This window comes from Elaeis guineensis, chromosome 12 (assembly GCF_000442705.2).
Source record: "Elaeis guineensis isolate ETL-2024a chromosome 12, EG11, whole genome shotgun sequence".
Classification (NCBI taxonomy): Eukaryota; Viridiplantae; Streptophyta; class Magnoliopsida; order Arecales; family Arecaceae; genus Elaeis; species Elaeis guineensis.
In genome coordinates, this window is record NC_026004.2 from 15,577,468 (window position 1) to 15,590,711 (window position 13,244).

General features: G+C 37.3%; 3 protein-coding genes and 1 non-coding gene across 4 annotated transcripts; 1 reads left to right on the plus strand and 3 right to left on the minus strand.

Moving 5' to 3' along the window:
- Positions 1-676: 676 nt before the first annotated feature.
- LOC105055026 (putative gamma-glutamylcyclotransferase At3g02910) lies at positions 677-1,354 on the minus strand. The gene has a single exon (XM_010936718.3). The coding sequence runs from the start codon at positions 1,242-1,244 to the stop codon at positions 720-722; it is 525 nt and encodes a 174-aa protein (XP_010935020.2). The 5' UTR covers positions 1,245-1,354; the 3' UTR covers positions 677-719.
- Positions 1,355-5,263: 3,909 nt separating this feature from the next.
- On the minus strand, positions 5,264-5,935 carry LOC140852937 (uncharacterized). The gene has a single exon (XM_073246916.1). It carries the CDS (start codon positions 5,837-5,839, stop codon positions 5,375-5,377), a length of 465 nt encoding a protein of 154 aa, XP_073103017.1. The 5' UTR covers positions 5,840-5,935; the 3' UTR covers positions 5,264-5,374.
- Positions 5,936-9,128: 3,193 nt separating this feature from the next.
- On the minus strand, positions 9,129-9,824 carry LOC105055298 (E3 ubiquitin-protein ligase ATL9-like). The gene has a single exon (XM_010937079.1). The coding sequence runs from the start codon at positions 9,822-9,824 to the stop codon at positions 9,129-9,131; it is 696 nt and encodes a 231-aa protein (XP_010935381.1).
- Positions 9,825-11,853: 2,029 nt separating this feature from the next.
- Positions 11,854-11,925, plus strand: TRNAQ-UUG (transfer RNA glutamine (anticodon UUG)). Its single transcript has one exon. It is a non-coding gene; the product is annotated as a tRNA-Gln (tRNA).
- Positions 11,926-13,244: the final 1,319 nt, after the last annotated feature.

The following is a 13,244-nucleotide window of genomic DNA, read 5'->3' on the forward strand; positions in this document are numbered from 1 at the left end:
AAGCTCCAACCCATGTATCACGTTTAAACCCGATTGCCAGTCTCCTTTTTTTTTTTTTTTTCGGTAAGGCACCCAGAAGTGAAGCGTTCGCTGCGAATGCCGCCAACCCTTTCGACACCGTGGCCGATGTCGCCTTGCAAGCCGGCGACTCCGGCACGACGCGAAGGAGGCCAGGAAGACCGCCACGGCCGACGTCCCCACCCTGTTAACCACCTCCTTGCCGGCGGTCGGGTCCGGCATGGGCAGAGGAGCTGATGGATTGCAGCTACCCCGACCGAGGCAGCTACGAGGTGGCGGCGGCTGCGGACTTGGACATAAATTTTCTACGCAGACATATTTCCGCATAGAAAACACATTGGGGACGCTTGCACCAGAAATCCGTGTCAGGCCATCGAAACATAGCGCATGCACGAAAACTGTCCGCATAAATATTTCCATGTGGCCTTCCACACATAAACGTACGAGAAATAATAAACTACGCATGTCCGCATAGAAGTCCCGTGCGGAACAAGTCCGCATAGAAGTCCCGTGCGGAAGAGGGATCGCATAGAATCCGTATGCGGAAGAAAAAAGAAAGCCCGCATAGAAGACCTATGCTTAAGCAAGTAAGCAATATTATCCGGACGTAGCGCTTTTGGAGAAAAAATAAAAATAAAAGTATATTTACCGACTTAAATTTCTGCAACCAAATTACTCCTTACTGATTTTTTGGGTACAAATTAATCCTCACCGGAGGCGAGAAAGATATGAATCTGGTCGAGGAATGTGGTGTCCCGCAGGCGGTCCTTAGGCCTAACGTATCCCAGCGCATCCTCCTCCGAATACACCCGGAGCCCCTTCTCCCCGCTCCGCCTCCACATCTCCGCCGCGTAGCTCCGGTGCGCGTAGTACGCCTCCGCCTCGACCGCCTCCGCCACGTCATCCTCGTCCCCGCCGCCGGAGCTGGGGATGACGGCGACCGGGAGGCGTTCGTAGTGGCCGCGGCGGGTGCCCTCGAGGTCGTCGATGCGGGTGAGGCCACGAGCGGAGACGGCGAAGATCTCGCCGGATACGCGTTGGCCGGATCCGGGGATGGGGAGGAGGAAGGGGACGCCCCAGGGGCCGACGACGAGGGGGAGGCGGGCGGCGGTGCGGGCGGCGGCGACAAAGGAGGCGTCGCCGCTCCGGATGAGATCCTCGATGAGGCCGTAGTTGGGGAAGTCCCGCTTCAGCGTCCCGTAAACGAACACCAGCGCCCTATCCATGATGAGCCGCAAATGCCCTCCCTCTTCTTTTGTTTATTTTATTACGATGCTCATGCTATCCCCCAGGTGAAGCGATGGCCGCTGGATCCGGATCTCTTCCGGCTGAAAGCGGATCTCTCCTTTGCATAAACAGTATGGATATATAGGGATGGATATTAAACCGATACCAAAATTATTATATGCTAAATGGGTGTATCCGACATAGGTATGGTCGTATAGATAGAAGTTAGATTTTTTTTTTTTTTTTTTGACCGGAGATAGAATTCTGGTTATATCCATATTTTCTCTATGCTACGTATAAATAGAGCATTATATGGATATAAATTGGATGTCGAAATGAAATTCAATAATGAAAATTAAAAAATTTATTTAATCATAAAAGATAGAAATGAAATAACCAAGGGTTTGAATCACTAATCTAGCTGTATTTGTACTAAAAATATATTAAAAATAAAAATATTTGAATAAAATATATAATATAAAAGAATTAAAAATTTTATATATTAAATATTATTTTTACATTTCATTTGCAGCATAAATAAACAAAAAACTTGTGAGAAAAAAATTACATATGAAAAGGTTTTAAAAATGTCATGAAGAATAAATGAAGCTAGTCATTTTTTAAATTTCTATCAAAAGAAAAATAATTAAAATTTTATAAAATTATTAGAATATGAAATATTATAAAATATTTTGAATGATGATATTTATAATATGAATCAGTTTTGAATAAATATAATAAGCTATATTTATATAGTAAAGTTGAATATTGTCACGATGACTGTGGTTGTTCAACGTAAGATCATATTCATAAAATATTTTTTTTTAATATAAATAATTTGTATAAATTATTTTTTACTAGATATCTAGATCTAGTTCACGAGCATTATTATCTGTATTGGATAGAATGATTTCTATTTGAATTTGATCCGAACTAGATATGCCAATTGATACAATCGAATAATATCCTATCTATTTTCAACCCTGCCAAATATGAGTGGGACTCAATTGTTGAATTGGAGTCAACTTTAGCCGACTATTCTATAATATTTACTATCTTCTCACAGACATGTCGCTAAAAAGACTTTTGAATGTTCTAATGATCTGTCGGGTTGATTTGTTTCTCCCTTACAATATTATTTGGCAATATATCAACTGAGTGGGGTTCAAATAAAAAATTTCAATTTGGACTTATTTAACGGATAAATTAATAACTCAAACACCACTACTTAAAGTATGCAGCCAAGATTAATTTCATCATCACCCACTTAATCTACTAATTAATATAAATTAACTAATTCCAATTTTCTTGTATAGTTAACATAATGAATTGCATAATAACTTATGAAAGAGAACTGCTTTTTTTTTTTTTCTAGAGGAACATAGGCAAAGTCCAATTCAATGAGATCATAAATTGCGGTGAAGACCAATCAAGTTATTGGCACCTAACCTTAATAACTTTACCAACTAAACTAATTGGCACCCTCAACATAACATTCATATTTAGTCAATAACGTGTCATAATGCATAATCTAACATTATTATTAGACCGATCAATCTAGGTCAAAAAGGTCAAGCCTCCAATCCTAATATTTTTTATCAAATGAAGTAGTTATATTGACTAATTCACAATCGAAGTGAATTTGGGTTTATCTTAAAGGCAACACCTTGATGTTTAGCAACCAAAGATTTTGGGTGGTGTACCCACGCAAAAATATAGTCCTAGATAACTATAGAATAGATGGATCTCCTTTCCTTCAGATAAAAGAAGAAGAAGAAGAAGAAGAAAAACTTCTTGCAACCCAAATTTTGTTATGCCAATCCAAATCCATCAATATGATTCAAGATTCATATAGCGTTACGGGGTCAAGTCAAATATAGCCCTCAAACAATGTGTTTACCTCCAACCCTACCAAAGCCTACTTGTTCAAATTCAATAAAAATCTTTAAATATATAGGTCCATGGATGACTACCCTGTAAAAGATCAAGGAATCAATTAAACAAATAATTTCACCATGATTTGCTAGGAAAACTATTTGACCATCGCATTTTACTGCACTTTTAAGAATTCCTTGAATGAAAGAAAAGACATCTATGGTCCAAAATCTTAAGACCCGGGGATTTACAGATGATTACGACAAAAAAAAAAAAAAAAAAAAAACTCGAATGAAACACTTAAGAGTGATGAATCCTAGCCTCAACTCATTCATGTGATTGATGGGCCAAAGTTGATTATTCATATTCAAGACTTGAACATCAATTTGAGCTAAAAGAACGTAACTTTCCCTCAACTTGTTGTAACAAAGTAAAGATCACAAAGCCTTGTTCATTGCTAACCACATAACTTATATAATATTATAGAAGGTTGGGCTAGGAAGAAATGCCATGTATCAGTGTGGGCCCAGCCCTACCACACAAAAAAATTAAATTGTTTTCATTGCACTTGAATACTATTTATAGTGCACCTTATGATTTGTGCATGGCATGTGAAACTCATAGCATGGTGCCCATGAACCAAAAGATGACTATCAATTGTAAAAAAATAGAGCACGCACAAGTTGAACCTTATGTGTAGCGAGATGATACCAACTAACATTAAGGAACATACATTATTAATTGAACGATGGTTAACTTTGTTGCGGAAGTTGAACCCTACTTGTATTGGGTATGCTAGTGAGATGATACCAACTAGCATTAAGAAACATACATTATTAATTGAACTTTGCTAACCAAGATGATACAAACCAGATGATTAACTTTGTTGTGGACTATATATCACTTTGCTAACCAAGATGATACTAACTTTGTTGTGGACTATATATCTCAATCTTATTAATGCCAAATTATATTGATTTTTTTTATTAGCAATGGTAGAGTGATTACTAATCATTTTGCAAAAATTATGCAAAAAATTATCCCGGCAACAATTAGAAGAAACACCTCTCAGTATCTAAAATACAAGATCTCCTCCATTGAGAGGCTGGATGCAACCACTAAGATATAGCCAAGTTTGCATGTAATTCTTATTCTTTTTTATAATACAATCTGAAAATTATGATATAAAATTTAAGTATTTTGAAATAAGTTTTTACAATACGAAGAATATATCTTATTTTAAGAAATAAGATGGAGATGCCGTCATTAAGATTCAAAATCTAAATCTCTTCCGAGCGGAGATAAATACCAACTAGTTAAGTTAAAGTTGGTTGCGATGAAGGGTATATCATCTTAGTTGAATGTAAGGTATGTAAAAGCAAAGAAAAAAAAGAAGAACAATGAGATTAAAAATATGCAATTTAAAGGGAAATAAGAATACCACATCTACAAGAAACGTGAAAGCATTTATTGATAGAAAAGAAGAAAAAAACAGAATCCTATAACAAAACAACTAATTTTGACTAATTTGTCATATGATGGTAGAAAACCTTTAAATAACTTTTCTCAATTCACCCATACACATGCACATACTAAATCATGTGATGTGGTTATCTCAAGAACCTCAACTACCCTCTTCAATATTGATCTTCTCTCTCGACCCTTCTCCCTAGGGTCTTAGATCATCTTTGTTCACATAAACAAAGATACCATAATCTCTATTCCTATATTTTTAAACATATCCAAAATATTAGATTTCAGATTCACTAGAAATTCCCAACTTTCGATCTATATCTTAACTACCTATTAATCAATTTTCGAAACATCCATATTAGTGGATGTTGATCAATGAAGAAATTAACATAGCAACTGCTAAGGTGAAATTTATATTAACAATCGTTTTATCCATTGGATTGATTAAAAATTAAAAAAAAATCATCACAGTATAATAAAATAATAAAAGATTATAGTTATTGTATTGATAACATGTGAGCAATGAGATGGTAACATTCATTAACATAGATTAATATCATATCCAAAAACCAAACTCCCATTTACTATTGATCGAGGCATCCAAACCGGCCTAGAATTTTATTTTTAAAAAAAAATCAAGAATTTTGAAAAAGTTTGAAAGAACAAAAAAAAAAAAAAAAGAAATCAAGACAATAAGATATGTGCACGGTAAAAGCATTAACAAATAGAAAAATTTAACCCTTTTTTTTTTTTTCTGGCTCGCTCTTCTCTCAATCTCATCTCAGCGCCGGAAAGCGTCCGGCTGCTCCTTGTGGACCTTGGCCGTCTTCCGTTGGCCCCCGAAAGCCCTAGCCGCCATCAAGAAGACCCGATTCAGCCACTTCAAACCACCACCCTTGCCGCCGACGGAACGAACGTCGCCGGCAACCCCAACCGAACTCGATCTCAGAACATTCCCCTTCCTCGCCGGCTTCCGCCGCCTTCCGCCGCCCACGGAGGCGGATTCTCGCCGCCGGGAGGCAGCGATATCGGAGGAGGAGGAGGAGGGGGAGGAGGTGCCGGCGGGGGAGGAGGAGGAGGATAGAGATGGTGGGGTGGAGCAGGGACAGGGGCGCACCTGCGCACACTCGGGGCACAGGAGGAGGAGGCGGTGGCGGAGGCAGGAGGGGCAGACGCCACCGCCTGCAGCGGCGCCTCGGTGGTCGTAGGGGTGGCGCCGGCACCGTCCGGGCTCCTTTCCCACCATCGATCCCTCGCCGCCGCCTCCTCTCGGGCGTCGGGATCCTTTCTCCGCGTCAGTCTCGATAAATAGCGGGGGATGCGGCGATCGCCGCGGGATTTGCTAATTCGTGGGGGCAGTCGGGTGGGAAGTTTCTTCTCACCGGTACGGACGTATAGAAATTTCTATCCGGGAACAGGATCTGACGTTGCCTTACAACCATGGAGACATCTCATCCGTTTGTTCGTGGGTACACAAATAGGAAATGGTTTAGTGTTGGGTTTGTGACGCCGTAAATGGGAGGATGAGATGTATGTACGAAGCGGGCCAACATCATATCAACGTGTGGAAACCGCTTTGGATACTTCAAAAATTAGCCTCAGTGGGTTCGCAAAAACCATGGTTTACGGGCAGTTTGGGGACCTTCTGGGGAACAAAGAATTTTTTCTGAAACAGGGGAGATTTTTTTTTGAGTGGGAAGCAAAGTTACTTGAGTTATTCAAAATTTGTGAGATCATTTAAAAATCTGGGAAGGAATGATTCAATGTACTTGTATTACAAATTTATAATTGCAACTCATCAGAGATCAGGGGCTGCAAACAGAGCAACGGCCCCAAAACCGACTTGATTTTAGGTCCGAGTCAGCATTTTGGAGCTGGACCCAAACCAAGGGTTTAGATTTATGGAAAGAATGTTCGACCCAACGGCCCATTTGGGTTGGATTGATTCAAGTATGATCTAGATCCAATATAAAATATTCAATTTTACATTCGGTCGGATTTCTGGTTCGAGCCAAGCATCTAACATTCTTTTCATGATTAGATTACAATATTAATATTTAAACATAAAAAAAAATGAAAAAAATGTAATTTTAGAAAAGTCAATTCAAGCTTGAATTTTTTTTTCAAATTTTTAATTTCACCAAAGTAATTATCATGTTTGAATATATAGACTATGATTTTTAAAATGTATATATTGTTATACTCAAGGGCGTTGAATCCACCAAAGCAAACAATGAAATTTAAAAATATAATTTAAGTAAAAAATAGATCAAAGGTGATATAGTTGTGGAAACAAAAAAAGGAGGGATTAATTTGAATGAAAGTTTATTTAATAAATTGGAAAGATATTTAAAGTAAGGAAAAGAAAGTTTATATAATTCAGGTTCTTAAGTCCAGCAAAATCATGTTCTAATTGGGTTTAACTCTTTTTTTATATTAAATTAACCCTAGATGATATATAGAAGCTAGTTTAGGTCGAATTGGACAATAAAAGACTCAAACTTGACTTGGAATTGAGATTGGATCCAAATTTTAAACCCCACCCAACCCACAGGTGTTCAGGCTGGGTCTAATTGGGTAAGATATAGGTTGATTCACAAGTTGACTCGACCCATATGCAGCCTCGATCTTTCATACCTATGAATTTCGTACTAATTAGAGGATAAATATCACTAAATCTATGATTCGTTAATTTTCTTGCCTGGTTGAATTATCAACTTAAGCAATTGCTGCATGATTCAATCCTCCTCGTGCTAATTTTGCCTTTGCTTTTTTTTTTTTATGGGGAATTATCAGGTAAACAAAAGCCTAATTCCTAGATGACCTGTGTGGAGTGATGTGCAACCAACTCATAATGGTAAATATATTGGTATGCACAAATTTGTTTGATGCTAAGAAATGGAAATTGCAAACATTGCTGTCAAGATAAATTCTGATCCATGCTCGGGAGGCTGAACACGGCCTTTTGAAAAGAAATTGTAATGCTCCTTAGTGTTGCATTTCACGTAATTCTACTTCGGAGGAGGCTTTTCACATCTTTTATGAATGTTTTTATTTTAGACATTCTTCAAGAATTTGCGGACAGGCATTCTATTTCAAACCGGATTTGTTATTATCCTTTTGGCGTGGATGGAGGAAAGCTCATGTCAGAAAGGGACTTCAAAAAGGGTTGGATATGTTTTTTAATTGGATATGGTGGCTGAGTTGGAAAGAGAGGAACCGGTGGACCTTTAGAGGCCATCAGTCTTCTACTCAGTCATTATTTTCAAGATCAGCATCTTCTGGTTTCAATGCGTTTTTGTGCTTTTTATTACGTATATGCTCAAATTGTTATTGTTCTGCAGTTATGTTTCAATTAACTGCTTTTTTTTTGTGATCATATTTCACCTCTCTTGAAATGAATTAATGAGCAATCTCTCTTTTTTCCTTCTCCAATTTTCTTTTTTAAAAAAAAAGAATATCAATTGATTGAGTTGGCGTCATGCAGCATGGTAGATCACATGAGTGATCCAGGTTAAATCCTGCTTTTAAGCTGATTACCTCTGAGCTTTCTCAAATTATAGTTTATAATGATCAAAAATAAAATAAAATGAAATACCAAGCAACCTAGATACCTACATTTGGCACATAAGCTCATTCTTCATAAACTAATCATATTAATTTTTTTTAAATGGAAATATTAGATTCAAATAATTCAAAATATGATATTTCATACGAATCGACCGATGCATTCCATACCATACCGTATCGATAAAAAATATATTCAATTTAAATCAATTTTTTTTAAAAAAAATTAAATCAAATTGAACCGATTAATTTGGTATGATATCAGTTCGAATCGCTCAATACCGGACAGTTTGGTCCGATATGATATGAAATAGTACCGATTCGATTTAATTTTTTTTTGACCATCGAATGAAATTTTTTTATTATTGATATTTTACATTATGGTACGTTATTATATCGTATTGACCGACAATCAGTATAAATTTCAGTACCGAATCTGTAAATTTTGATCCAAAATATATGAACATTGTTATTAATTTAAAAATAATATTTTTTTCTTAAAAAGCTATATATATATATATATATAATTTATAATAAAATATTATGTTTTTTTTTTTTTTCCGCCCCAGTGCATTGTGCTATCCTCACTGGCATATCATTAACGCTTGATAATCTTTCGCAAGACAGCATCATGTTAAAACTTTATTTTAAGAATTATAGTGATTTTTCATTGAAATTTAGAAGTTATCACCTCATGACATTGCCCCCGAATCTGGTGCATGATTCTTTTTTTTTGGGTGAACAATGCTTAATTACAAAATCGCAAACAATATGACGATAAAAAATATATATATGCTTATCCTACTCTTAACGGATCTCTCCAATCCACGGTAATAACACCGTTTGTGGTGATCAAATTGAAACCAAATAAACACTGCGAACCAAATCTAATGTATAAAAAAATGTTTTTTTTTTTTTTTTTTGGTAAGAAAAAATATTTTGTTTTCGTGAAAAATTTCCCACCCCGATCACCTTCTTGTCCCCTCGTCCTCCCCATCCGTCGGCCGTCCGACCACGTCCGACCGCCCAGATTCCCTCTCCCCCTCTTCGCCGATGGTGTTGACGTGGCTATCGCCGGCGGCCTCCATCACCGCTCGGAGGGTCGCCTCGTCCGGCATCGCCTCCAGGTCCGACCGGCACACCGGGCACGTGGCGTGCTCCGCGAGCCACGGATCGATGCACGCCGGGTGGAACGCGTGGCAGCACACGGTGAGCACCCTCACGTCGTCGCCGCCGCCGAACTCCGCTAGGCACACCACGCACTCCGCCCCGCCCTTCCCCTCCGTCACCCCCCTCACGGCGGCGTACGGAACCACAGGGAACGAAGCCAGCACCGCTGGATCCAGCCCCGTCTTTCCCTCATGCCGACGCCGCTCCGACTCGCCGCCGAAAAAGACTTCGAGGTGGGTGCCGGCGAAGTGGCGGCGGAAGTCGTTGCGGAACAAGTAGATGGAGAAGCAAATGAAAAGACAGACGAGGATAACGACGCCTGGAATGGCGTCGCTGATCGCGAGCGAGGGGGTGCCGCCATCGGAGGCCGCCGCCAGCCTGTCGTTAACGTGAAGCTGCAACGGCTGCGACGGCGGCGTAGCGGCGACGCCGACGAGGTAGTCGGGGAACAATATCATGGCATCCTGGGTCGGCGGCGGAGCTGGTGAAGCCATTGCCGGCTAGGGTTCCGGCAGGTAGGGGTGGGATCGCGTTGCATGGGGCTTTGAGGTTTTCTTTTTCTTTTGCTTCTCGTTGTGAAGTCCGTTTTCCGTTGCCTTTTTCGGTTTCGGATTCTTGGTGTGGTGGAGGCTTCGCTGTTAATTTGTTCGTGTTTTTCTCTTTATGTTTTGGTTTATTGGGAATCGACACCGTGAATGATGATGGCGTGACAGGGGACGAGAACGCATAATGCGGGTATGCGGTTGCTGGGAGACGTTGGAGGTGTCTCCGCTTCACACCTGGCAACCGTTGGAGTTTATTTTGATTTCTTTCCTATTCTGCTGTCGATTTAACTAAGCTGGAATCTTTGTAATATGGGTTCGGATCCTCCGTGTGCATTTTGAGCTGTTGGGACGGTTGTACCATCTTGATGGTGCCACGTCATCTAATCACGGAGATGGACAACTATCAGACAGGCTATAGGCTATATATGGTGCATTTCATGCAAAGCATGGCACACCAACTTTGAATGTTTGACAGCCATCTATCTCCACGACCGAATGACATGATGGCTATAGAGGATTATACAGCTATCTATGGTGAGAATTCTGAGTTTTGTAACATTGTGAAGGTTTCACTTCAATTTCATTGAAAATTTTTTAGTAGTTATTATAAACTCACTTGGTCATTGGCTCGCTTCAACTCGTTCTGTTTAGAAAATTTTCCAATGCTTTTACACATCATTATCTTCCGGTGCTTTTTAAAAATATCGACAAATTTAGATGTACTTTTCATACTGCCAACATTTTCTCCTAACATCAACAAATTTCAGTTGCCAAATATTTTTTTATTGTAGTATATCTTTAATCATATAGCCTATAATTTCCTGATTCATTAATGTTCTTGGTTTAGGAGAAATTTTAAAACTCTCTTTCATAATAAGGTGGACATGCCATTACATTTCTATTAATTCTGTATATTACAATATTAAATTTTATTTTTGATTTTATAAAATAATTGTCAAAGAGTTTGTATAGTTTTAACAATATATACTTGAAGAATAATGCACAAGCATTTTAAGAGTCAAAGAGAGATTCACGAGACAATCTATAATATCTAGGAATATATTGATCAAAACCTTATATAGCATTTTGAATTTGCTTGAATTTTTATGTTAGCTTGAATTGTATTATGAACTAGTTTTATTTATAATAATTTACAATTTACTCCTCGTTTAAGAAATTAGGCCACAATTTGCCCCTCCACTCCTCCCCACCACCCCCCCCCCCCCCCCACCCAAAAAAAAAAGGGTATAAAATTGAGCAGACGATAAGTTTAACTCTTGTTCATATTTTGCCCAGTACAATTTGAGCTTTAATAGGAATATTCAAGGATAGCCTAAACCTAATAATATATGCTCAATCTGGATCCTTTGAACTACTTGAATGAGCAATACTTGAGGAACCTTAAACTATGACATGATCCTTAATAAACCAAAATAATCTCACTATTATATCAAGGACGAGCAATTTATCTATAGTCTAATTCATTTCTAGCCCTATTTCAATTATCGCTAAGAAATTATTTTAGATTTATTTTGCATAAATGACCATCGAGGGGCAAAGCTAAAAGCAATGACATAAAATATAATTAGTCACATATAATATAAAATGGTTGGAAATGTGAAAATTTCTAATAGAGGTGCAAGATGACATTGGCTTTAAAAGTAATTTTCACCAAAATAAGCTTTGAAAAGAATCTAAGATGGTTTATGCCTTAAAAAAAAAAAAAAAAAAAAAAGGCCTTTATGCCGTATAATTATTAGCTCCATTAATTTAGCAATAGGGTGATCAAGACACAATACTGTATAATTATTAGCTCCATTAATTAGTCTTTATGCTGCATAATTATTAGCTCCATTAGCGGGAACTCTTCCAAGGAGATATTTTAAATCAGCCCACGGCCACGCTCACTGAGGCGAGGCGGGTGACTTAACGTAATTTGTTATACTATAATAGATTATTTTAGGAAACAACCCTGATGGGTTCCATGGTCTAGTGGTCAGGACATTGGACTTTGAATCCAATAGCCCGAGTTCGACTCTCGGTGGGACCTTCAACGTACTCCAATTATATAATTATATATTTTTTTCATACCTTTTCTACCCGTGCACTTAAATCTAAAACTCTTTGTTCCTGGTTATAGTCCAATGGTGGGATATCAAGATGGAATCCATAAACTAAAGGATAGCAAAGTGATCTACGCAGTGAGCAGCCATTTTTAAAAAAATCTATAAAAAAAAATCAGTTATCTTCTTCACATTTAATCATTTTACTTAGCATGGGTTGGATCCCAATTCGTTGATAGGAGGCTATCTACAAGGAATTTTCATGGCACCCACCTCAAATTGTCATGAAAAATATTGTTATGGTTCTAAAATTGTCTACATGTGGGATGTAATCTTATCCCTCTGGACAAAATGTAATACTACAATTATTCATTTCAATGATCGTTTAAATTAAATGATAATTTCAATTTTGAACTCATTTTAATGTTATTATTTTATTACGAAATAAAATTATTAATTCGAATGTATTGTGATATTATATCAACTATTATTTAGAAGTTTATTGTGTATCATATATTGGCAAATGGACAGGGTGAAAGGCTTATTGAAGAAAAAAATAAATATAAATTATTAAATATTAGCTATTTAGTTAAAATAAATAATTGAATAAAAATAAATTATATATAGTTTAAATATATTAAATAAGAATTCTAGAATATCAATAAACATAATTAAAACCTTTTTTTTGTATAAAGTATGCCTTAAACGCTTACATTCTAACAGAAAATCTTCATTTTAAATGACAAAAAACTCCACTTTACCACAACACCCAAAAAATCTTTAAACATAAAAATTTTGATTTCAGGTATTAAAAAACAAAAATAATTACAAATAAACAAAGAAACAGAGCATATATCAATGATATGTCTGAAAATTTATATAAAAACAATTACATAGGATGCATAAGATTTTGGAATTTAGTTTGTACAAATAGCAACGTATTATACATCTGATATGACTCATGTAATTTATATGTGTAAAAACTTGTGGCACAAATGATTTGGGCAAGGACTATCACATCAAAAGAAAGTGTTAGCACATTTTATGAATGCTGTTGGATCTGCTCCACATTCCACATCATGTGTATTACATGACACTAGCTTTATTTTTATTATCTTATCATTTTTATATTTTATGTTCTGATTTCAGTTTTAATTTGAGGGTAAAGAGAAGCAAAAATGTTCTAGTTGGCCAAGCTTTTCTCAAAGAGGCAATGAAAATCTAGCAGCAATAACAAAAATCATTAGACAAATCATGAGCTATCTGGTTTTGCTAAATTGTAGTTCAGCTGGGGTGCTGAAATGGG

Bases quoted from the DNA above. Each gene is read 5' to 3' on its own strand.
- LOC105055026 (XM_010936718.3), bottom strand. From the start codon at position 1,244: ATGGATAGGGCGCTGGTGTTCGTTTACGGGACGCTGAAGCGGGACTTC.
- LOC140852937 (XM_073246916.1), bottom strand. From the start codon at position 5,839: ATGGTGGGAAAGGAGCCCGGACGGTGCCGGCGCCACCCCTACGACCAC.
- LOC105055298 (XM_010937079.1), bottom strand. From the start codon at position 9,824: ATGGCTTCACCAGCTCCGCCGCCGACCCAGGATGCCATGATATTGTTC.